General features: G+C 36.9%; 1 protein-coding gene across 1 annotated transcript; it reads left to right on the top strand.

Moving 5' to 3' along the window:
* The first annotated feature begins 48 nt into the window (after positions 1–48).
* On the top strand, positions 49–25971 carry LOC140236063 (nucleobindin-2-like). Its single transcript, XM_072316036.1, has 12 exons — positions 49–79; positions 3561–3721; positions 4785–4892; positions 5470–5596; positions 10189–10289; positions 13985–14170; positions 14909–15058; positions 17160–17249; positions 19193–19282; positions 20549–20710; positions 21150–21218; positions 25596–25971. Exons 2-12 carry the CDS (start codon positions 3569–3571, stop codon positions 25821–25823), a joined length of 1464 nt encoding a protein of 487 aa, XP_072172137.1. The 5' UTR covers positions 49–79; positions 3561–3568; the 3' UTR covers positions 25824–25971.
* Positions 25972–27560: the final 1589 nt, after the last annotated feature.

The raw sequence follows: 27560 nt of genomic DNA, 5'->3' as shown, positions 1-27560 counted from the left end.
CTGGGTCTCGTTGCGTTGTAATTTTTCAGAGAATCAAGCCATCAATCCCCATCATAGCATAGAAGTGTTCAAATCAAAGGTAAGTTTTTACAGTTTATTCATCTGAATTTGCTACAGTTTAACAGCAAACAGGTTACAGACAGAGTCGTAAAGCAGCTGGTCATTTGATCATGAGAATTAGAAGTAAACGTTAGCTCGTCTTCCGCAAAGTTAGTCCCATTCGTAATCGATTATGTCGGAGATAGTGCTCAAGAGACTACGAATGCAAGTGAAAAGAGTGTTTAGAGCTAGGCCTAGCTAGCTACAAAGCTCTGTGTATTAATCATTAGTCCAGGGCCTAGAGGAAAATCTGGAGCTGCCTACCTAACGTGAACCCTACATCATTGATTGGGTTGTTTCTCCAATGCCGGTATCTTTCTAACCTTGCTAACAGTTAGGGAAGATTAGAATATTAGCATCATATTTGTTCTCAAAAACTGATGAAATTTGATACTCGGTTAGTTCACGGTTTTGAACTGAAAGGTCGTCAGATAATTCCACAGAAATATAACGTTAGGTGAGTGGGTTTTGACGGATGAAAAGCTAGATTTCATTAGGCCTATATAGGGCCTATATCTCAGCAAAACAAGGGGCAAAGGGCTTTGGGGCAGGGACCATGCTCAGTTTGACCTCTAAACATGGGGTGCTATAGCCTATAGGCCTAGTCTGTATGTCGATTGAAAGTTCGGTCTGTAAAGCTATAGGACCTAGGCTAGGCCTAATTTAAATTACTATAAAGCAAGTGGTCCTTGATTGGACAGCTTCCATGAATAGACCACTCTTACAAATAAAATTCCCTGAAATACATGAATAAAAAATGGCGCATAAGTGCGAAATTCAAACTATGCAACTACCTTCCCACGTGTTCCGAAAGAGCACAACAGTGGGCCATGTCGCCGGACCCCCAAAATCATTGGTGCGACCCTCCCGGGTCAGCTCGCATAAGCAGTTCAACGGGTAAGTAGCGGGTAAGTAAAGTTGCATAGACAACATATATAGAGCCCCATAATGGAATATGCATGCATCGTTTGGGACCCGTTCACTCAAGACAATATACACAAACTCAAGATGATGGTGCAACATCGCTATGCTCGCTTCATCTGCAATGGCTACAGATGAACAAGCAGTGTTGCAGCCATGCTCCACCAGTTACATTGGCCTACACTTCAAGAGCGTAGGGCTCAATTCAGAGTAGTACTGATGCTGTACCGCATCAAGTACTCACTCATTGACATACCTCCAGATATCATACACCCTTCTTCATCAACATCACTCCGCGGACATTCTCACAAGCTCTTTATTCCATATGCATAAACTGTTAGCTACCAAAGGACATTCTTCTCAGACTCAATCAGACTATGGAGTGCTCTGCCCCAGGATACCTTCAACTGCACCACTTTAGCTCAGTTTAAGCAAGTGGTGCAGGATATTCAACTCCGCTAGAACGGAATGAGATATTGCACTGTGGAAAATGTAGTCATTTTAACCTGCACTGTACATAAACACCTCCACACCATGCCTGCCAACAGTACGACAATACACCAAAGGTGGACTGTACTGAACAGGAAGAAGAAGAAGAAGAAGAAGACTTGTTTCATTCCAAGTTTCGAAGTTACTAGTCCGTAACTGCATTGAATCTGTACAGCGTGTACACCTACAGCCACGATGGCAGCCGTTTCTGTGATAACTTGAGCATTTACGCGATATTTATATTTTGGATGCCACGCGTGCCAGAATTTTCAGTATCGCCATGGTTCGATCGCAACGTGTTGTGTATGCGTTGAATCTCTCGCACATGTACAATGTATACAGTTTCGCCCGCGCGTGGAACACGCGCTAATAATTTCCTAGGCAAGGCGAGCGCACGGCGGGGTACATCGCGAATGTCGAAGCACGGACACTCGGGGCAGAACACTGAGTACAGGCGTTCGGATCATGCACGCTATTTTGCTTCAGCAATTTAGGATGTCGAACATTGGGTAGCTTGCTTTATCTGGTCGTCAGGCCATGTTCTGCGGGGTACGGAATCCCTTCCTATAGACCAAAAGATCGGTCGGTATCTGGTCATTGAGGATATGTTCCGCTGCGACTGTGTCTGGCTTCACATAATCCCCTCCTATACAGCTATACAAAGTAAAAAAATGATTACCGTAGATTTCTGTCTAGGTGCTGTGCCTGTGTACATACAATACCGCTTACCACTTGCCCAGCTCCAGGCCCAGCAGTCAGGCAAGCAGATTTTAGAATTGTTGCAGAACACTTGCCCAAGCATCAACTTTACTTGTCCATAAGGAAGTCCAAAAATATTAAAAAAAAAACTGATAGGGTTCTAGGGCTCAATAAAACACAATCATTTGAATAAACATGCACATTGATTCACACGCTTGAATACATTGGAGTATAAAACAGACTTGATTGAGTGTTGGTGTTGCATTACATTGGGGTTCTTCTTGTTAGTGTTGGAAAGTTGCTGAAATGAAATCAAAGTGTGTTACATCATAAAACAGTCATTATGTTTGGGCTTTTGTATGGTTGATTTTATGGGTTTTTACATGTAGGGGGAATAGTGATGGAAAGGTGGGTAACGTGTGGCTTCAAAACTTTTTTTTTATTGTTCCAAAACACTTGCCCAACCTTGATTTTTCACTTGTCCCGGGCAATCAGGCAAGTGCTTAAATGTAGCACCTTGCCTCAAAACAACATAAATTTAGGTGATATTTTAGATTACAGTTTTTGTATTCTCACATGTTTTGTTGAAGTTAGCCAGCAAGTGTGATGAATTGTCAGGGTATGGTACCATGATGGCTCTTGTAACACTCTTCATGCCTCATGGTACATCTATATTATTAATATATTTTTTTATGAGGGTATCAATTTGACCCCCAAATAGTATTTGTGGGGCTGTATTACAGTGAGATCTTTGTTTTCGAACTATCTGATATCTTAGTTTGTTTTGGAACTTTTTTCAAACCTGCATTGAAAAAGAAAAATATATATATAAAAGCAATATTACCTAGATTTGGATATTGGAAACAGAAAGCAGGTAAACTTAAAGCATTGGGTTTGTTTTCTCGTGGAAATAGGTGATAATCACTGTAAAATGTGATATTTTGGTAACTGTTTTACTCATGACAATTTTTGCATGTTTTTAATTCCATTACTCATTATACATTTGTAGTGTACTTGTAATAACATAAGTCAGTGTACTGTGTACTTTTGTAGCGTACTTGTGATACCATATTAAAGTTAGTGTTGATAAAGCAGAGGACTGGTGAACAATATTTGCATCTTTTTATTTTGGTACTGGTATCACAAAGCATGGATTACATGAAACTTTTTACTCAGATAAATGCTTCATTTTTATTATAGCAAAACCTTGCATTGGTCAACTTCCCAGAAGCTTTTGCAGATAATTTTTTTGTTTTTGTTTTTGTTTACTGGTTGGGATGCATGTACCACCTGTCATAACCCATAGGGTAAGCTATATATGTTTTTTATTGTAAATTTTGTTTGCACTGAAGGAAGAACTATGGCTACATCACAACTGAAGCTGGCATTACTGCTACTGGTCATTGTCCAGCTAGCCCACCTGGCACCTCTTGACCCCAAACCTGCGGAGGAGAAGCAGGAGGAGCCTAAAGTTGAGGGGGCAGCTGGAGAGGGTGACAACAAAGAGGCAGAGGTAGGTTATCCTTGAGCTGGCTGGTAGGGTTGGTAGGTTATCCTTGAGCTGGCTGGTAGGGTTGGTAGGTTATCCTTGAGCTGGCTGGTAGGGTTGGTAGGTTATCCTTGAGCTGGCTGGTAGGGTTGGTAGTTGAACCAGGAGCATCATGCCCTCCTGTCTTGAACTGTTATTTCTGAATCTCTTTCAGGCATGAGATTTCTTCTTGGATCCGCAGATTTCCGTGGATTTTGAAATTGTGGGGGAGTAATACACCTTCTGGGAAAATTTTCACAATTTTTCTTCTTTTTTTCCCCCCTTTTTTTTTGCAGCCACCATATCCCGCCGTACTACTTAAATATTACTTGTACTACAGAAATTGATGGATGCTATGTGTGTGATGCCTTGTACACTGGTTGCTCTGCTCCCTCGCAGAATGGCTCCTCTTATGTCTGTTCTTTTGGCTCTAAAGAGATGAGATGCTAAATTTTAAAATGGCACTTCTTGAGAAGAACATGGGATTACTCCCTTACATGAGGTGTGGGGGCACGTACCTTAAGGGTGTAAAGTTTTCTTTCCACTTATACTTTGGCTGATGACTGATATCATCTGATTTATACCTTGTGTATGTCTACAGGTAGTTTTGAATGAAGGAATGTATAACATGCAGACTGTGCAATCACTGTCTCTGTACAAAGTTTTATGATTTCTGATATAAATAAAACTTTGTTTCTACATTTCTCCCATCCTTTGATGTGATCACTGTAAAAAAGAACAACAACCTGAAAATAGAAACTTTGTAGATTACTTTAAAAAATCTGTAATGATTTGAATTTTCTGACATGAGAAAGTCACTACACCTGTAAGCTGTCTAATGCAAATTACATTTTATGGCTCTAAAACATGAATATTTGAGCCAGTGACCGGTGTCTCACCGGTCACTTTGACAGACTTGCATTCTAGCATTGTCATCTTTGTTAGTCTGGTAAATATAACCAAGAAGTTAGTTGATCATTGATAGACAACCAGTGGTGAAAGTGTATAGTTTGAACTATGACCTGTACCCTTTTGTTTGTGACATTAGCCCCTGGGCCTGGAGTATGAGCGCTATTTACGAGAGGTCATCCAGGTGTTGGAGGCTGACCCAGAGATGAAGGCTAAGATGGATGAGATGGACACTGATGACCTCCTTGTGAGTAGATTGGCCTTTCATCAAGACTGCTAACTTTTTTTTTTTATGCCCCAATGTAGTATTACAACATAAATCTATTTTTTTGAGAGAAACTGGCATCTGCATTATTAGAATGAATTGAAAATTTTTCAGTCCTGTGGATTAGTGAGTATAAAACAGAAACATGAAAGCATAGGGATGTTTAAGACTTTTGAGAATGAGACTGGTTTACATTGTGAATATTACACATGTCAAGAAAAATTTGCTTGTACATGGGTTTAGGAACAGCCGCTGAATGACAAAATCAATTATCGTCAAAATATAGGCCTTCAAGAAATTTTATTTGTTAACATTACGTATAAATTTGTTGTGTTATACAGTTATATTTGGTCATGGAAAAACACAATTCCTGAATTTTATACAGCACTGATGTAAGAATTACATTCTGTACATTTTCTTGGCTAAAACCATTGACAAAGTTGTGGAAAAAAATTGCATAAATTTTATTAGCTTAGCCATGATCAGATTGTAGAAGCTACTGGTTATGCAAAGTTCTACTGAATGTTGATGGTAATTTGTCTTTTTACATGTGTATCAGAGTGGGAAGTTTGGGAAGCAGCTCAACAATGTGGGGAACCACATTCGCAGTCAACTAGATGACCTGAAACGTAAAGAGATCCAGCGACTGCGCATTGTTGCCCGTAAGAAGATGGAGGAGCATGCAGGTAGGTGATGATTTACCTGGTCAAGCAATTAGTCTTCCCTTCACAACTGGGGTGAAGTTCATGTACAGATACATTGTACATTTCATTGATGAGATTTCAGCTGCCATGAAATGATCCGCTGTGAGTCATTGAGTTGTCACTGCCTTAACTTCAGTTATTCCACTATTTTATATTGATTGCAAACTTGAAATGGGTGCCAACACTTTGCGTTATCCAAAGCCTTACAGCTGTTTTTATAAAAGTCTCAAAGACTGCACCTACATTCGAAATTAGTTATAAAGATTAATATTGTTTAATTATTTCAGGCCTGGCTGTGTGATAATTGCACATATGTGCTACAACAGTTTTGAGTCTTTGTGAAATGGGCCTTGCTGGTGGCATTTAGCATCAGGAAAACTTAAACATGTCTGAAGTGAGATCAACCTGACTCCTGCTGGCCACTCAAGAAGAGTATTGTTTAAAATCACAAAATAATAATACAAGTTCCTCATGGCTTACATTGACTCTTTCCAATGTCTATTGTCCCGATTAGATTTTTGTACCTTAACCTCAGTCACTTCTTGTAATAGTAGATTCATGAACAAGCAATATTAGCCTTTCAGCCAATTTTTCTTGAAATGTATGTTTAAATTAAGTAACTGTATATTGTGTTTGACTCAAGGAATTCATTGATTCTGCAAATTTAATGTCTATTTTGCCTGTATGAAAACAGGGATTTAGTTTCAGTATGTGCAAACAGGAGACTGATGAGTAAAGCTGAGTCAATTTGTGAAGCTTTTAACATTGAGATATTGCAAATACTGGCATGCCAACATCTGGACTTGCAAATGAAAGCAAACACATATTTTTCCCATTTAACATAGTGTGGAATATCATACCTAAGGCCTCCACCTTGAGGGTGCGTACATTGTACATATCCCTCAGGTGGCATATTTTGTTCAACAAGAATAGATGAGGGAAGAACAAAATGCAAGCCAGGCATCCAAATACCACCCCTGAAATAGAAATGTTTTCAACACCAGTGATGATAATATTTGAAATATAACTTCTTGTATTATGTCTAAAAGTGAAAATGCATTAAGTTGAAGCCTGTAGAATAAAAAGTATTTGCTGTGGCATCAAACAACTGTGGCTTCACATCAATGATTCAGTGTTCAGGTTTGGGGAATTTAAAAGCCAATTTGTTCAATCTCAGCAGTAGTTGTTAATAGGGTCTTTAAGGCAAACCTGATTGTTAGATTTGTAGCTTTTACAAATTTCTGCCCATTTGTTTTCCTGTCATATCTGTTAGAGTTGAACTTCACAAATTGTGTGTTTTATGCAAAGAACATTCATATCATATTTCCCTTTCATCATTTTTTAACTTGAAATTCCATTTTGTTGCAGGGGTGTGATGTGTTGCTGCAATATTCCCAGCTTGTGCATGTATTCTGTGATTACTTTTTTTCCTTGCCCCTTCTTTACACTTCCATGATATCACTCTGTAAAAAAAGCAAAAGGTAATCGAGTTCCAGACCAGTCATACTTGGACAACCTTATTGGCCATTTGGATGCATCTTCAATTAGCAGTTTCAGCCCTGATGATATAACTAAATTATTGCAAAAGGTACACCCTCTTCCCTCTTAACCAACACAAATATGAATGTTTGGTGTTGTAGTAGCAAACAACTTGGCCAGTGCTCATCACAGCTTGAAGTAAATTTGTGTTATGGTGCTGTGCTTGGCAGACTGACACTCAGTTCACAGTCACTTGGTGCAAATGATGCCCTAACATTTCCTGGAATGCCCTGAATATCACATTGTTTTGCATTTTCATAGCAAATGCATCCATCTCTGTATGTGTGTGCTTGTGTAAAATGTGTTTATGCATGTTTCTTATTTTTCCTTTGTATTTCTTGTGTTGTTAGATAAGACTTTGTTATGTGTAACTCTGCACTTGTGGATTTGTGTCCTTCTATTGTTTTCTTAACATAGCATTTGTGCATTTTCACTGAAATCACCAATGCAGAAACAAGCCTATTGAGAAATACTGTGTAGTCTCAACTACTGTTATAAGGCTTATCTCATACAATTGTGTGCTTACTGTATATGTTGTAGCTTATAGTTTGGATTTCTTTGACAGTATATTCACTGTCAAATTACATATAAAATACTATACATGAGAAGCATCATAAAATCATCATCTATTTCAATTTTAGACTGTCAAATAAAGCTATGGTGGGGTTTTCGTTCTCTTTCTCTCTCTCTATAGCTCTCTTTCACATTTGAGCAATAATGTAATGTTGTCTGTGAGAATTCAGACCAACTTTCCACTATCATAGAACCCTAAATCCAAAGTTTCATTTCATAATCAGTGATAAATCAGCACATATGTAAATTACATACACATGGGAAAAAAAAAACAATTCAGTCATTGATTTTCCATAAATCTGTTGTCAAAATATATCAAAATATAGGAATCATCTCTTGTATTAGAATTAGATTAATGAAAAAATGGTTTTGGAATCCTTTTGGCTCTCCTGCATGTCTCAAATATCATATATCACCAACTTCAATGCAGCCTCAAATTTATTATTTTGTAAGGTCTGGTGAAGTTGCTCATGTAAGTTACAGTCATATGAAAATGCAGCTAGGAATGTTTTGGGTATTTCTTGAACAGCTTTGTATCAAGCTTTGTATCAAAGTCTGTCTCATTAACCAACTGGTAATCATAGTGGAAACCTAATCTTGAATTCATATAGACTCACACATTTCTATCACTAACTGATGATTATGATTGTCACTTCCTCTTGATCATAATCTTCTTTTGCTGTTGACTTCTACTAAGATGATTATATCCATGCTTCACAGGAGCTTTCACAAAATTTTGACATTTTAAAGTTCTGTATCTGCAGGCAAATTTTCTTAGACTCGGACAGGTTTTGAGAAGTTTCAGAAGCTCTGGTTTCTTCCATCCTCAAAGAAAATTTTCCACATTTGATCACCAAATTGTATTTCAATCTTTGAATTAATTGGATTCTCATCTCACAGTGGTAGTAGCAAGCCAAATCAGTTAAAATTATGTAGCACATTAAAAGACAAAAGGTATTAGATGTAAACTCTGGTAAAACCAAAGAGCACACACAGATATGCATTGGTTGGATGGCTTGAAACTAAATAGTACATTCCTTCTTTAACAAAAAATACAACAAATAGATTAGAAAAAATAAAAATCTCAAAACCTCCCTCTCCCTTCCATTTAAATCTATGCAAGAATGATATGTACAGTAATTGAAGTCATCTGAAATTACTCTAACCTCGGCAGGGAATTATCCTTTCCTGGCTCAATGCTACACATGTATATACTGAGTTGAGAATCCATTGAATTCAGGGAGCTGTATTTTTTTTTTTTTTCTTGTTGCTTTCCTTCCACTTGTACATGTACATGGATTTGATGTATTCGCTGTGTGATCTATTAATAGTGAGATGTGCACAGGTAGTCACTCTGTCAAATTTGACCATCACCCAGCAGAATGAAGTCCCTTTTAAAAGGAGCAATGAAGTAAAAGCGATGCATCCATATAAAACCTTAGTTGCAAATTGACCCTTTTTGAGAAATGAGTCAATGTTAGTAATGAAAACTTCACGATGTAGTGTTATGTACATTGACACTCCAAACTTAGTCACTATTGTAATAGGTCACTTCATAATTCTAGCATTGCATTGCTTTTATTGAAAACAGCTCCTACTGTTTGGAAAATTCTTCATGCTTGTCATATCTGATAACACACGCTTTACTTGGCTGTGTGCCAAGCTCTTTATCTTAACTTTTCTATATGATGCTTCTGCCTTCCTGTCTGTGTTACAATTGATGTTGACTCTGTTGCCCTTTTTTTCCTCCACTCCTTTTCCTTCAATGCATTTTTCAAATTTTCTGCCCTTTGTTTTAAATGCCTTGAAATATACTCACTCTGATTATGGCAATCCGAATCACCATCAATCAAGTGATGTCTCCTTCAGCCCAGGTTGCACACTGTTTCATTTTCAGGTTATTTTTATCTTCAAAAATTTGAGAAATGTTTTCTTCTTCAGTGGGAATCTACAAGATTATCAAGTCTACTGTCATTCTGTGTCTTGTATCCATCCATCTCGCTGTCAGCCCGCAACCTAACTTCTTATTTTTTCTCTCTCTCTCTTTCATTTGGAGGACTGCACATCATTCAACATGTTAACGTGAAATGTTTAAATCACCAGTCTCTTCAACAATTAATGTATGTTTCTTCACCTCTAGCTTTACAGATGTATCACAGATTGTCAAATGCTCAGTAACCTGGAAACTCAACCTCATCCCTATTGTATGTTTGTGTGTAATTATATACTAGGTATTTAGAAATTTATGGGGTTTTTTATGTGTGCTTGTATTATGTATGTTGTATGAAACTAGTTGCACATGAGTATGTACACCTACAGTATTGTAATCACTTCATCTTTATCTATCTACCTTTCCTCATGCAATATCTATAGGCTTATAAGTGTTCACTCAGAAGCCTTGCCTTTTGAAATAGCACCCATCCCCTCTAAAAGCTTTCACGTCCCTTATTTGCAATGTGTAGGTGCGGATACACAGACAAACCTCCTTGATTTCATCGCCCATGTTGATTTTCGAAATGAACACACGTTTGAAGAGGCGGACCTAAATAATTTGCTGCAGAAGGTACTTCAGTGTTTTCCCCCTCTTTTCCCAAAAAATAAAGCAGTCTGACAGAGTTTGTATTGACACAAATGCATGTCGTTGGCATGAAAGAAATTGTTGAACTGTAATTTTGTGGTTTCCTTCAAGTTTTATGTGTATCATATACAGCTTAGTGCTTTGATATAATACCTTGATGTTTAGATGGTCATTTGTGTTGGCAAATGGTGTCATTTGTCTTAGAGTAACTTGTAGGTGTCTCTTGCATGCATGTACAACAATCTTGCCAACACCCATTCGATCAAAGAATTCCAAGAAGTGAAGTGGAGACTGGGATGTGTTGTTCCATCTGAAAGTGTGTACAAGTTACACATTGTGTTCCAGTGTGACTCAAGGACGAAAGAGTGATGTTTTTATGCCTCCGCCACGAAGTGGTGCTGGAGGCATTATGTTTCCGGGTTGTCCGTCCGTCTGTCCATACGTACGTCCGTCCGCATTCGTTTACGCGATAACCTGAGTAATGTTGACTGGAATTTTACCAAACTTGGTCCAAGTATAAAGTATGATGGGGCAATTACTTGATTAGATTTTGGGTGAAATTGGCCAAAGGTCAAAGGTCAAGGTCAAATCATGAAATTGTATCCGTTTACGTGATAACTCAAGACTGGATCAAGCAAATTTCTCCAAACTTTGTCCGAGGATGATGTATGATGGGACAATCACTTTATTAGTTTTTGAGTGAAATTGGACAGAGGTCAAAGATCAAGGTCAAATCCTAAAATTTATCTGTTTACTTGATAACTCAAAACTGGATGAAGCAGCTTTCACCAAACTTGGTCCAAGGTTGATGTATGATGGGGCAATTAGTTGAGTAGATTTTAATGACATTAGCAAGAGGTCAAAGGTCAAAAGGTCAAGGTCAAATGCTAAAAATGTTGCTATTTCCCCAATATCCGTGCAATGCCTGAAGGTATTTTCTTGAAATTTAGTGTAGACATGTACTACTGCATAAAGATTCTCCAGAGAGTGTTTCATGTCATAAGGTCAAAGGTCAAAGGTCAAAAGGTCAAAAGTTAGGTGAAAATGTTACAATTTCACTTTTCTCGCAAATGGTTCAATGTATCTTCATGGAACTTGGTACATACGCATGTACTGACTGGCAGGGATTATGTAGGAAATGTATGGATCATGGGCCAATAGTCAGGGGGTCAAAGGTCAAGGTCAACTCCTCAAAATTTTACTATTTCCCTCATTTACTAGTATATGCAATGCTTGCATTATTATTTTGAAAACTTGTATTACCTAATGGAGATTCTGTGGGAAATTTATAGCCAGAAGGTCAAAGGTTAAGAGTCAAAGGCCAGGTTTAAATGCAAAAAAAAAAAAAAAAAAAAAAAACTGTTTTACACAGTAATTACACTCTTTCTTCATTCCTTGAAAATTACTCAGTGCATAAACTTATAAAAGGGTCAGTCAGAAGTCAAGTAAAAATCCTCAATTCCCCAAATACATGTACAGGTCTGCACTCTTAGACAACTATAGCAAACCTAGTTCAAGGAAAGTGAACATTCAAGATATTTCTGACAAACCTGTCATTTCAGTATTTTGCCAGTTATGTGAAACTGTCATCACTCATTGTGAAGACATTGTACCATACACCTATTGGGAGAATCATGCATTATGGCGAAGGCATCAGTCACCATAGCGACATTTCTAGTTAACAATGTCACAGTATCCATCAACAAAGCTATAAACACACCAACTTACAAAAAGGGCAAAGGGCTAGTCATCCATTGATTAGCTATCACTGTTAAAACCTTTTACATTTGAATTTTGAACAAAATGTATATATAGATGAACTAAATGTGATAAAGAAGTAGATTATTTCATGGGTTGAAGTTTGCTGAAAATCTCTGAGTGACCCATGACATTTTAGTTGAAAATTATAATAATTTCACTCAAATTACATTGCCTTACATGTTGAAACTCATATTAGGATGTACATCAAAAGTTGTCACTTTTTGTAGTATTTTTGACTCTCCCTTCAATTTATACCCTGATCAGGTTCCCTCATCTGTAAGTTTCTAAGTGACACAGCTGCAGGATTCTGTGGTGCATGTTGGCACTGGTTGTCCAGCCTGTGCCTTTCTAACTCATATTATGGCATTCCCTTCTTTTTTCTTTTTTTTTTTTCTTGTAGATTGTGTCCTCTAAGGCCAATTATAGATATTTATCTGGTTCCCTTCCTAATGACTGAAAGAGAACATTGTTCTCAGCAGTGTATTACAGCCTGTATTTCAGTGGCAGATCTACCTAGCACTCATGTTTTAACACAAATCAGTTATTTTAAGCAAGCAGTTGTCAGTTTCTCTTCTGGTACATCTTTGTTACCATATGATATTCATGGCCTGCATTCTTGTACTTGTGAAGGGTATGATGCCCATTACTGGCAAAAAAAGAAGAAGATAGATTTGTGATATGATATTATGTGAAATTTCCATGTATTATTAGACAGTCATAAATGCATGTCACTCATATGAGTAAACAGGAAATTTGAAATCCTAAAGCTCCCAGGCAGAGAGCCCCAAATGAGTGTGTGTCAATTAATTACCATAATGTTATATCTAGCAAAATTTCATGCATATACTGTCACTCTAACTCAAGGCCTTTTATACTAATTTGGGTCTGTGTGGTTTGGAGACACTAACTTGTCAGCATGTGCATTTCAGCAACTAATGACTAACGTCCCTCTCTCAGTCCAAGATATCAGACACATCATGAACTGAGAACAGCTAGTGTTAACACTTAACATAGTCTATGCAGATCACTGGTTCTTAATCAGTGTATTATGGCCAAGTATTTCCCTCAGTAGCCATTCCTGTAGGTAACAAAACTGTGTCCAATTCTGGTGTTTTTGTTTGTTTTAGTTTTTTTTTTTTTTTTTTTTGGGGGGGGGAGGGGAGGGGAGGTTATGCAACACGAGGGAAAATAATTGGGAGATTCAAATACATGTATACTGTGATAGGTTGCTCGAACATGTTGCACATATTGGAATTACAACATGTAATAGAGATCACTGAAATTTGATTTTCTAATTTTTGTATTCATTTTCCGTAATCCGTGCTTTCCGATGACAATTTGATACAGAGTATTTCATGAAACTTGCTGCAGAATGATAAGAAAGCCAGCCAACAGTAACACACACACTTTTGAGAAAATTGGCTGTGAAGTTTATTCATAATTCAAGCAAGCAGGATATTACTGAACTTGATGGATCCATTCAAAAGGGAAATTTGGTTCTCAGTGAGATTAAGATTCAAAAGTTGATTATCAACTCTTGTTACGTGAATAAAATAAGTATTTGAGTGAAGCAGGGGTAAAATCCCTGGTGATCCACCCACAAACTTGTTGCAATAGCATACTTATGCATGTAATCGATTATAATCATGCATCTTACAGACTCGACTCGTTCTTTATGTTGTCATCACTTTATTTTTTTCTTCAATCCTGTGTGCCCTGAATGTGGTCAGTAAAACACTTTTCCAATTTTGCTTTGTATAAAGTTGACACGCTACCACAAGTTACAAGTATAATGCAAAGACATTACAATATTTTATTACAATAATTGCATTTATTTTATTAAAGTTGTCTTTAAGAATGCCACTTGCTCAAGGTAGGTCAGCTTGTCATCTATAATATGCACGTTATTCTATCAATAGGCGACCAAAGATCTGGAGGAGAATGACCGGCAGCGGCGACAGGAGTTCAAGCGATATGAGATGGAGAAGGAGTTGAAGCGTCGGACCGAGTTGAAGCACATGGAGGCCAAGGAGCGAGCAGAGGCAGAGAGGCAGTATAGGGAGGAGAGAGAGCAGCTCAGACAGCACTCTAAGGTCAACCACCCTGTGAGTTCTCATATATGTCTCACTTTTTGAATGAAGGCCTTTCAGTGGTTGATTGCCAGGGCACGGGGGGGGGGGGGGGGGGGGGGGGCTTTAATAATAGCTGAGAGAAACCCTGGTAAATGAAGTCATCAATATATTTTCCTGGCATCATTACCACTACATATTGCTTTATGATAGTGTGAACTGATTCTGCACACAGTCCATTTATGTGTTAGTGTATGAAATCTGAAATAAGTGAAATCTTGGTAATTGCAGTAATTGGAAAAATACTTTCATATCTGTCTATAAAACAAATACTGACTGATTAGTAAAAACAAAACAACAACAAACAAACAATAGCAGTAACTGGCTTTGCAATTGGATTCAATTGGGGGGGGGAGGCTTTAATAATAGCTGAGAGAAACCCTGGTAAATGAAGTCATCAATATATTTTCCTGGCATCATTACCACTACATATTGCTTTATGATAGTGTGAACTGATTCTGCACACAGTCCATTTATGTGTTAGTGTATGAAATCTGAAATAAGTGAAATCTTGGTAATTGCAGTAATTGGAAAAATACTTTCATATCTGTCTATAAAACAAATACTGACTGATTAGTAAAAACAAAACAACAACAAACAAACAATAGCAGTAACTGGCTTTGCAATTGGATTCAATTTCCTTTATTTTCTGTAGTTGGAGTTGATTTCCTTTGAATGTTACAATATATGAAAATGATGATCTTCCATTGAAAGGGAAGTAAGAAGCAGCTGGAGGAAGTGTGGGAGAAAACTGATCACCTGGAGAAAAGGGACTTCAACCCCAAGACATTCTTCTTCCTCCATGACGCTAACAGTGATGGCTTCCTTGATGCCTTCGAGCTGGAAGCTCTCTTCATCAAGGAGGTATGTCATCTCACATCTACAAAAACTACCACTAGCTGCCAATTTACATCAACACATTTATTGTGCTATAAATGTTGAATGACATATTTATGATATAATTATTAGAGCAACATTCAAATGGTGAGGATTAGGAGGTCTTGATACAGGATATGATCAGGTCTCTTAGTATCTTTTTGACTGCCTTCAACTTGATGTAGAAATAAATGGAATTTGTGGACATGATATATTTCATTTCAGATGTGTCAAATAAAAAAAGAATTGTACTCTTTCTCTCAGTTTTGATGTTGTGAAGCATGAGATTATTCAAGTGAAAGACCAGCCTCATCATCCATTGTTGTCTTACCTTCAAATGATTGAGGGAAACGCAAAGGCTATCCCTTGCATCAACACAGATAATAATCATCATCTATACTTATCTTCTTTTGAAAATGATATAACATCCAAATGACATAAACTAATATAGTTATGTCAATTCCATAAAGAGCTAGGGCTCATGAGTAAGAAAGTATAGTTATGTCAATTCCATAGAGAGCTAGGGCTGATGAGTAAGAAAGTGAAGAAATGATTAATCAGTTTAATTCACTGTGTTTGGATGTGCATTTGTAACCATGACAACTCCTCTACATGAATGATGCATTCTGTTGCCAATGGCAACAGGCAGCCAAAATTTATGGGGATGACCCCGCCAATGCTGCTGAACTGGATGAGGAGATTGCTCGCATGCGAGAGCATTTGATGGATGAGGTAGGCAGGGCTTGTATGTAACGTGGAACTTCCTCAATGGATATAGTCATGCAGCATGTTGGTCGCAAACAGGAGCAAGCCCCCGAAATGTACGCTACACTAGTGTTTGTTACGTATAAATTTGGCTCTTGCATCACATTTCATTATTTTTTTGGCAGGTAGAATGCGCTGATAGAGCTAAATGTGGATAGTTTCATGGATGTTTTTAAATCTCTCTGTATTCATTTTGTATGACATGGCTTTGCAGTACTGAGGTCTCAGTCTTTATGATAGCTTGCAGCAAACTTTGCAGACTATTGTAGCTCTAACTCTAACCCCTGAAACACCCCTCTTTAAATGAATGGCTGAGAGGACAGAACTTTTCAAAATTAAAAATTGTATTGTTTCTGTCTTCAGAGAAACACTCTTCGCCTGTCCTCCTTTTTGCTTGGACGTGACTCATAAAAGTAATGTGTATCAATCAAAACTTGATTTGCGCTGCCAGTTTCAACCCAAGTTGAAGTTTTGATTTCCCTTTGCAATCATTAAAAGATCTCCTCTGATCTGAAGAAATTAAAATACATTGTATTAATATTATGTGCCTTTCATTATCTGTATCTGTCAATGACTTGAATATCTGCAGCAAGTATCATCAGAACTGAGGCCTCTTAGAGTTTGTATAATCACGAGTGTCATTTTTTTGTCTTCTCTCTCTCTCTCTCTTATTTCCATCTATCCTTTTCTTCTCTTTGTCTGTCTATCTGTCTTTCCATCCCCATTTTCTTTACTTTTCTCTGTCTGCTGCTTTAAATATTGTTTGTCTGGTGATTGTTTATTTCTTCAACCCCATTACTCTCTGATTTTTTTTTTTATGTCTTTCTCTCCAATGATGACCTGCAATGCTGTCTCCTGCTCTTGATTTCCGTCTCTCTCTTATCATGACATGGTATATGTTCATTTACCATTTTATGCATCTTCATGTTTTCTCTGTATTCCTCTATCAATTTCTTATTTCTCTCTCTTTCTCTCACCCACACCTTTTACTCTCCAATGCTGTAATGTCTGGATTCTTCTTTCATTTTCCCCGTCTTCTATTTATCTTTCTTTCTTATTTCTTTCGCTACATTTCCTGTCTGCACTTGTGTTCACATTCTTCTTGATTTCAATTTTATGTTTCTCCATGTTATGAATGCCAATTCATACTGTTCTCAAACTTTTTTTTTCTTCTCCATGTTTGTATCCTGTCCTTGTGATTCTTCTTGCCTCTTTTTGTATTTCTTTGTTTTCTTCATCTTCCACACCTTCTGCTCTCTTTTCTCTGCTGCTTGGCGTGGTCCTACTTCTTTGTCTGTCTCACTTGTCCCAAACCTTCGACTAGGTGGAAAAAATCTACCAAGGCCGCAAAAATGTAGATGTACAGGAAAAGTTTGAAGAGTTGTCCCGCATGAGAGAACATGTAGTAAATCAGGTACTTATCTCAGTTGTCAGTCTGTGTTGAAGTGTTCTTGTGAAAGCCAGTGTTTATATACCATTGTGCCTTGTTCCCTGTGCTGTCACAATATCCATTAATTTGTTTTCTTTTGTGTGCAGGATCATGATGATAGAGTATCTCACATCTTCAGGCACATGTGAAATAAAAACTTGGATTGAATATCATTCCATCAGCTTTCATCTTCTTGATTAATTTATGGTGCATTGAAGCATTCAAGTGATTGCCCCTAGGGTGCTTTTAAAGGGAAGGTAAACCCAAAGAGCAATGTGGATTGAGTGAAAGCAGCAACATTAGTAGAACACATCAGTGAAAGTTTGAGAAAAATCGGACAATCGATGCAAAAGTTATGAATTCTTAAAGTTTTGGTGTTGGAACCGCTGGATGAGGAGACTACTAGAGGATATGACGTATGAGTGGAAAACAATACAAAGAAAATATAAAGGATATTCAACAAAAATTCACTTTTCTAGAATTATGAAAGAGCAGTGGACCAACCGCTTTCAGAAAGCAGGGGGAATAATTGCTACCCTTAACATATGTCAATATCAAGTTGATGGAATTTGTAATTTTCATGAAAAATGGATTTTTGTAGTATTTTCTTCATATTTTCTTGATATTGTAGTCCACTAATACGTCATAACCTCTAGTAGTCTCCTCATCCAGCGGTTCCAACACCAAAGCTTTAAAAATTCATAACTTTTGCATCGATTGTCCGATTTTCTTCAAACTTTCACTGATGTGTTCTACTAATGTCGCTGCTTTCACTCAATCCACATTGTTCTTGGGGTTTATCGTCCCTTTAAAGAGAAGGTTGTCTCTATTTGGCATTTCTGGCCACTCTGTTTTTCGGTTATCCATAGTTTTACAATTTTCAGATACTCTTATTCTGACAATGGCCAAAAAAAGAAAAAAAGAAAAAAGACCCGAGTACATTTTGAAATTAGATGCTTTGTTTTGTACAAAATGTGGTAGAGTCTTAATAGTGGTGTCATGGTAGATTTTTCAGCCTGGAAGGGTAATTATGGCACTTCTGCAGTTACATTCATTCTTTATTCTCAGTGCTTCATGGTGACTTGCCATCTTGCAATAACATGCGGAATGAAATTTTATTAATATTATTTGATTAATACTGGATATGGGGGAAAAATGTCATCTTTCTTTGTTTTGTTGTTTTAATTTGGTCGTTGGTTTCAGTATTACATGAGACTTGGAATTTCTATTTGTTGTTACCATTGAGTGTCATTGTTTCGCATAATCATTTTTTTTTTTTTTTTCTTAATCATTCTCTGACGGGATTATGCTTTGTCATGTGTATTAGTTGCAGCAACTTTTTGTGTGGCCATGAGTTTATTGCTAGAAATTTTTTTGGTGCAAACATGAATAGATACAAATAGTGCTGTCAGATTTGATTTGTGTTGATGTCGTACAGTTTTCGTCTTTGTGTTATACTCAGTCTACTTAATTATTGAAACAAAGTTTTGTTCTTGTTTGAATGAAGTTACATTTTTATGGAAATCATATTCAAGTGTTTAAGAAAAGGGCTTGGGCACTGAATTGTCTTGAAGAAAATACCATGCAAAATACACAATATCAAAGTTGTACAAAAATGAATGATCTCAATAAATGTTGCTTGAAACTTATTTGAATCCGTATTAGTGTAACTTTAATGGTAACCATCAGAAATGAATCACACTCACAACCCTCAATCCCATCAGTATCTCTTATAGACTCATCTAGAGTACACAACTTGTTTGTAATACCAGTTGTTGAAAGCAAGCTTGAAGTCGACATATTCTGTAGTTGTGTGACATGGCTTTCACCGATCAGTTTTTATCAGTTTCCAGGTTCGAGTGTGCTGTAATTATATCAATTGAATGGAAAAAGTTGACAGTAATTTCTTGAATGTCTTTTTCTGGCAGATTGATGGAAACAAGGACAAGATGGTGAGCTTGGAGGAGTTCATGGAGGCAGCTGCAGCTTCAGACTTTGATGATGAGAGTGAATGGCAGGTAGGTGGTGGGGGAAGGAGGAGGAGGAGGAGGAGGAGGACGAGGAGGAGGAGGATTAGGAGGAGGAGGATTCAGATTCAGATTCATTTATTGCCCATTTAGGAAATTCTTCTTGTTGGCATATGGGCGTACACAAAGGAATATAAACATACATACATACATACATACATATATTCATATACATGTACACATATAAATAAATACAATTTTCAATATATACACAATTATACAAGCATAATTTATACTCACAATACAGTAAACACATACATCATTACAAATTTATAATTCATCACAATTCATTATATTTACCAATCAACAACAAAACAAAAAGTTAAGAAAACGTGGAGTCCGTCCTTTCCGAGGGAGTGCATCTTTTACGTAATCTTTGCACACCCACACACATACACACTCACACGTTAGGGCCTACTCCGAAGGATAACACATCGAGTCGTGACATATAATAATGACACAATACATACACATCACTGAATACATACAAGTGAAGGCAAACAAACGTACGCGCACACACACAGACATAACATACACACATTCGCACACACACACACACAGACTGACTCCGTTTGATCAGTCACACCATAACTACTATAAGACTCGTCAGGAGAGTTAACGTATCCTACATCACATTATTGCAACTTAGATATACATGACTGATTTAATAGCAAAAACAATGAATTGAGAGGTAGCAAAATATTGAATCACGTATTGTGCTTCATTGCATTTTCGGATTGAGAAAAGAACAAAAGAATTAAGGAAATGCGAAGTCCGTGCTTTCATTGACCTGTATCGTTTCCCTGACCGCATTAAAGTGTAACATTGGTGAAGGGGGTGATTAACATTTCCTAGTATTTGCGACACTTGTTTCAGAATCATATCATTGCATTCCTGTTTCAGATTTGTCACCTCGCCAGTCATCTTGCCAGCATATTTCTGTATTTTCTGTAGTTTCTTGAAATCTTCCTCTCTTCACCCACCATACCAAATCACACAGCTGAAGGGGAGGAGGAGAGAAGAATAAGGAACATAATATTAGTTAAGACGGTGGCTGTTGGATGTAGGAAGACAGTGAGAAGGACGAGAAAAATGAAACTGTAAACAAAGTGCAGCTTTAGTTTGCTCAAGACTTGTATTTGTATTTGAAAGAGATTAGATTTTATTTAGAAACAGAGTGATGTGAAGTATTAAACAGTGACTACAATTTTGACACTGAACTATGACAAGAGCATTTATCATTTTCTACCTGAACAGGACTTGAATAAAGAAGATCAGTTCACAGAGGAGGAGTTGAATGCATACCAGGAAGAACTGAGGAGGACTTTGGAGGAAACAAAAGCGAAAATGGCAGAGGCTGGGGACAACTTTGTCAAAGTCAGGCAGCCTCAAAGACAAGAACCAGTCGCCATGGACCAGGTAGAGGAACTGTCAATTTTATTTCGTCTGAGTGATTTAATGAGCTAAAAGTGTGCACCCAGATTGATGTATAGTTGGTAGGTTTGTTGAGAGCAAATTTATTGGATCACTTGATTAAGTTATTTATATATTCATGGGCTTTTTAACAGAGTAGTTGATCAGCTACATTGTGAATCAAATCAGGGATATAAAACAGTTGCTGTTGGTTGTGTTTCACCTATAAATATTTCACTGTCTTAAAAACACAAATTCTTCATTGTGTATGATTATATGTCCAAACGTTTGCCAAGTTTTGATTTTGAATGATAGCATGGACCATACCAGCATATTGTTTTTAGTAATAACAGCATCATGCCATGCATTAACACTAACCCTCCTCAACATCAGCATATTCTGCATCATAGTTGTTTTATGCCATCTGACCTTTGTTCTCTTCAAGGGACATGCACAACAAATCAAGGATGATTTATCAAAAGGACTTCCTCCTATAGACACAAAAGAAGGAAAGGTAATAAATGACAATTAAGTTGTTGTTTTTTTTCTAATTCAGAAATGTCTCTGTTCACTTCTAATATTTACCGCAACCCCTAAGATACCAACTACAGATGTGTATGAGAGTTGTGAGATATACATATACATTGTATATGGATGGGGATTGAGGTACCAAAAGTGTAAATACAGCAATATTGGTAGAACACATCATTGAAGTTTGAGGAAGATTGGACTATTTGTTCAAAAGATATGAATTTCTATATTCAGTGCCACCACCACTTGATGAGAAGACTGAAAGTTTGTAATGTCAGTGCATGACAACTGTATGAGAAAATAGAATTGAACATATTTTCATTGTTCTGGCAGAATGAAAGAACCCATGACTTGCCTCTTTCACAGAGCAGGGGAGTATTAACCTCAACATATGTGAGTAACAAGTCAAGGGAAGATGTACTTTTCATATAAAATAATATTTTGTGGAATTCTCTGTATATTTTCTTTATATCATACTGCAGTGACTTCACAAACTGTTGCAGTCTTCTTATCCACCAAAAGCTGCACAAAAACAAAAACAAAACAAAAAAAAAGAAAGGATTGTCCAATTTCCTCAAACTTAACTGATATGTTACGGCATTCACTTAGTCCACTTACATACATGGGTAGCATTCCCTAGTTTACACAGTTTTGTGACTGTCCTTCTTTTGAGATTTTGAGGAATTAAAGTGTCCATGAATGTGTTGAAAAAGACTTCCTAAATTTAGAACATTCGTATACATTTTCAATAAGATTTATGGTGTGGGTTCCCTTTTGCTGTGTGAGCTATTAAGTCTAAAGAATAGAAAAAACTTAATAGTGTATTTTCATAACAGTAAAGAATAATTTCCCTGAGATGATCTGAAAGTTTGTCAGAACTGTTCTTTAATTGCAGTGCAGGTTAGACTTGACACAGATCAAGTAAGAAAAGTATGTATAATGTACATGAATATTTTTCATTTCAGGAACGACAAATCACATACATCATATTACACATGTCAAGCATTTTTGTTTGACTTCAAAGTAGTAATTCTCCTTGTCAAAATACAGAGCACAGCTTCTGTATCATATACATAATACCTTGTAGATGCTAGGCCAAGAAGTATAGATGTCATTGATGTTAATAGAGATATAATGTCAAAGTGATATGCTTCAACTGTAAAGTAACCAACTACTATCCATTTTGCACATATGTTTTACAGTTAAGATATTAATCAAAGCCCATGCATCAGTAACTGCAACACAAGGTATAGTCACACTTATCACCAATCCCTCTTTTTTCATTTGTTGGTGTATGTGAGTTTCAATACAGACGTTTTCTGCGTATGATCTCTTACACTGTACTTTAATTTTGATTTGCTTTTATGTGACCAGTGGGAGAGAAGTTAACCCTGTCTTCTATGAAATAGATTATTATTTTTTTTTTTTTTTTTTTGTAAATCAACACCAATTATTCCCTAATTGATTTATATGTGAACACAACCAAAACCATGAAAAATCAGAATCAGAGAGCAATTTGTGAGTTGAATTTTGATTACAAACCTATCGTTAGGTTTATTGTTACAATTGTAGGCACATGTATTATTGCCTTTCATAGCATTTTGGTGAAATTTCCCTCTCCTTCTGGTCTTCTTGTATTCTTCTCTTGCTTGCAAATGAACAGTTGAAAATGTCTAGTTTGTGACTCTTTGCATGCCCATTATTTCTTTGTTCAAATTTTGTAAGATTTTCAACAAAGACAGTTGACACATCTGTGGATGAGTAGTGGCAACTGCGATCCGCTTACTCAGTTTGCCATGATATGATCGTCGGGGGAAAATACAGGCTCTGACTTGAATACAATCTTACACATGTATTTGACAAAGTTAAAAGCTTGCGTACAGGTGCACACATTCAGACACTTTACATGCACACCACACATGCTCAGACACACACATGCGCATTAACACACTTTGATCCTCTTTATTACATAATAAACAAAGACTGCCTGTATGTCACATCACTGTAGTATAGCAAAATAGAAAAACAAAATATAAAAAGTTGTCATAACAAAACTACCATTTTTTTTTTCTGCTGAATGTAGTACAAAGTGTAGTTCACACAAGACATTCATGAGAGTGGAATGTATTGTTTTGTTAATCTTTCGTATGATGTTTTATTATTTTATGTCTCACTCATTCATTATTGCAAATTTAATTGAATGTTTTGTTGTTGTTGTTGTTGTTGTTGTTGTTGTTTACCATTCTTGACATTGCATGTAATTTATTTTCTCAAAAAAAACTAGACTCGGTGGCAAACCGTTTAATGTGTAAGTCGATTGCATGCCAACCAGATGCCTGATTATGTGCTAATCATTATTTTGATATCCTCTATTACTGCATGTTGATTTACCAAGTGAAGATGATGCTTGCTCTGTCTGTGATTTGTAAATTTTTCGTGAACACTCCAATGCACTCTGTTGCACAAGATATATCACATATTATCAGTGTAAGATTTACAGCTAGAAACCTTGAGGGACTGTGCTCCATGGGATATCTGAAGTACATGTATATATATTTTTGAAGTTGATGTATCAGGCAAATTGCCTTATTGCAGGATAAATATTACAAGGTTCATATTTTGACAAAGAAAAAAGTTACAAAGAGTGCAGGTTAGCAAGCAGTAGATTACTAGGTCATTATTTTAAAGTGTGACCAGATAGGTACTGATAGAAATACCCATACTGATCTACAGATGTATGTGAGCATTTGTCAGACTTCTTCATCAGCTATGCATACCAATTCTGTAGATAAAAGTCTCACTTTCCAAGCCTACGCTGTGCACATTTTCATCACTATTTTGAATCTGTCTTTGTAGCAAATGTGAAGTGTAGTGTAATACTATGAGCTAGCTTAAAATAAAAACTAAAGCCTCCATTTTACTTTACCACTCTTTTCAAAACTTGATATCAAATAGAGTTTACTTCCAGGGACCAATTAAGGCAAGGAAACATCATCTACACTGGATTTTCTACACTATTATTTACTGTCAGTAAAAGCTTTCACTCACGTGCAGTATTACTAGTCCCACACATCCTTATAATTGTAGTAGTGTTCAATGATTATAGTCAGCTGCAGGCTTTAGTAGTTTTCTGTATTGCTTGCTAGCCCAGTGTTCTACTAGTAAGGAAGTTCCAGTGTCTATCAATTAGATTAAACTTACAACTTTCTTAAACTTTCTTTTTTTTGGGGGGGGGGGAGGGGGATTTCCATCTGTGCGAACCATAAGAACTTTTGTGAACTTCATGTATCACAGTGAAACAGTTATGCATGTCTTTGATCACACATTTGGGATCTTACTATATTTATGTGACAAGATCAAAGATTGAAAATTAGCATGTCATGCCAAAAGTCTGGGAGCATTCAATGAGATTGATTGTAGCTGTTTTAGGCACAAATCACTTGTTTGATGATGGAACACTGAAAGCATTTCATAGATACCCACATTTTATCATATAGAGACATGTGAGATGCAATGCATTATATACCAGTAGATTGCTCAGTACTGGTAGTTATCACAATTATATTTCCTAGATACTTGCCAAGTTTATTACTCTGAAATAGCAAGCTAACTACCCAATGCTCTAGAAAAGAGAAACAACAACAATAACTACCGATCAATACACTGTCAATCTTATGTGGAATTCAGTTTCACATCTAGGGTCCATCTACATAATGTAACATACAGTACACTCCCGTTATAACGAACATGATTATAACGAAATTCCGGTTACAATGAAGTAAAAATTCAGGCTGCAGCATTATCCACTCTATGTATTTTTATTGTTTATTTGTTCTGTTATAACAAAATTTCAATATAACGAAAGATAACTGTCGGTCTGGAGGACTTCGTTATAATGGGAGTCCACTGTATCAACATTGCTGTGTGGAGAATTCATATGGTCATATGTTTCAGTCAAAATATTTTCTGTTACATATCGTCGCTGGGGCGACAAGACCTCGTATCTACAAAATGTCAAATGTTCAGGAGAGCCAAAAAACATGGCGGCCAAAGCACTACAGCGAATGGGATAACCTTTCCTTTGACATGCCGTGGTGACTTCATTTTTGGAGTAAGACAGTTGGGATTTGGACAGGACATCACATAACCCATTATTTGACCATTAATCCAAAAAAGTCATTTTCACCAAATTGCAGATACAAGGTCTTGTTACCCCAGCGACGATATGTAGACCAGTTATGTCATTCAAAGTGTGTGTTGTAATTTTCATACACTGTATCTGTAGTGTCTTGCCTTGAATTGAATATAAGTAAAATATCATTTGACTGTCCTCGGCCACGTCCTTTCTTCATCTCCTCAGATTAATATGGGAGTACAGGGCGTACCACAAGCCCCAGGTATTGTACCAAACATGGAGCAGCAGCAAAACTTACAGCATGAGGCCCAACCTCCTGCAATGCAAGTTATTGTACCACAACAAGGCAATCAAGTGCTGCAAATGCAAAAAGAGCACCAACAACTACAAAATGTAGCACAAGAACAAGAGCAGCAACCAGCAGAGCAACAACAAGAACCACAACAGCCATAGAGATCCACAGGAGTGGGTCACAAAGAGCACATTCCTTGCATTTAATGTAAAACTTGTACAGAGTGGTTACTGAGAGGGGGTATGGAAATTTAGTCATTATAGAAAAACAAAACTGTATTTTTTCTTTCTTATTCATGGAATTAACCAATACTAATTTCAGCACTGAGTTTTTAGTACTGGTAAACTTTACTATTCAATAGGGAAGAACGATGTATATGGCATGGCATGTGTGTTAATGAGAGAGGTAGATTGTTGTTTAGATTGAAATTTGAGGAGTAATGCAAGGCTCTCACAGCCCAAGATCTGGGTCTCACTTCATAAAAGATGCTATAATCATAGCAATTCTTGCAATTATGGCAACCTCTTACAAAGTATCAACAGCCAATCAGGAAGCAGGATTCTTGTCATCACCATGACACTTGCCATTGCAGCCAGAGTTGCTGTCATGGCAACTTTTTTTTTTTCTGAAATGGAGCACAGGTTACTGATTGGGAGGAATGTGGCATTTGGGTTTGTGTGCAGGTGGCTGCTAGGAGCAGAATAAACATATCACTCTGTACATCAACATGTGCACCACTTACATATGGCAGTATATTGTGTTACTTATACAGCAAACAATATTAATCTCTTGAATTAGTCTGCAGGAAGTTTCTCTGGTATAGGCCCAATTGATCTTCTACAAGCCAAGACTCATTTGACATTGCATAAGACTAAATTTGCTACAGACTTTCTACTGTTGGCCAGCCAAGATTCGCAGTGCTTGGTAGACCTCCTCACAATGCATTAGTTTATACAGTTGTACATCTTGGTACATGGCTTTTGACCTGACTTATATTTTTGAATACCAGAAAATATATAAAGTGTCAGAGACATACATCATTTCATGTATGAATGGCATCTAATTCATTTTGGTAAAGGGAAAAAATGCTCATATTTTCATTATGCTGATGGTGGAAAAGTGTTCCAATTACTTCAAAATATATGAATTGTCTTCACATTTATATAGTCATTGCATGGATAATGCAGATAACATGTTAGAATTTGTTGCATTCTATGTCAGTTCCAGAATTTAGGCATATCCTCTAATTTTAGACTGTTGTGTATGCATTTACTTCTTCTTTCAATAAAAGTGAGAAAGGCCTGATATGAGTCTTGTGCAATACCCACCCCCTGGGAAGTAAGTGGCACATTCCCCCTCTTTCCATAAGCACACACACTGCCATAGGATGTAGTAACTCCACTTCCCAGATACTGTATTACCTGAATTATTTCACGAGGAGCAATTTCTGTCATATGAATGCACGCTCTTTATTTGTTCTTTACTTATTATAGACCTCCTATAGCAACATCTGCTTTAGCTGTCAGTAAAATATTACTGTAACTGCCTCATCCATGTTGTAGGTATGAATGATGAATTGACTTCATTGTTGGACCAAAGTGAGTCACACCAGATTTAAAACATTGAAAGTGTCCAACATCTTGTATACACTTACTAATCTTGTAATTGATTCAAGATGAATGTTTCATACAACTACTCTACCTGCCCTTGTGGATTATCAAATTATGTGTATTTAGGCAATTAATAGAGGGTACATAGTTTTAAAACATGTAACCAACAAAACATGCGCTAGCATTTATCCTTTAAAGCTTATCTGTTTCTATTGTGTAAGCTGTGCATGGAATCCAACTTTCTCTGAATTGTGGGATGTTGTGCCAATTTTGGATGTACATGTATAT

The sequence above is a fragment of the Diadema setosum genome, chromosome 12, assembly GCF_964275005.1.
Source record: "Diadema setosum chromosome 12, eeDiaSeto1, whole genome shotgun sequence".
In the NCBI taxonomy this organism is placed as follows: domain Eukaryota; kingdom Metazoa; phylum Echinodermata; class Echinoidea; order Diadematoida; family Diadematidae; genus Diadema; species Diadema setosum.
The sequence above is the reverse complement of the archived record's forward strand: the minus strand, read 5'-3'. Positions and strand labels throughout refer to the sequence as shown.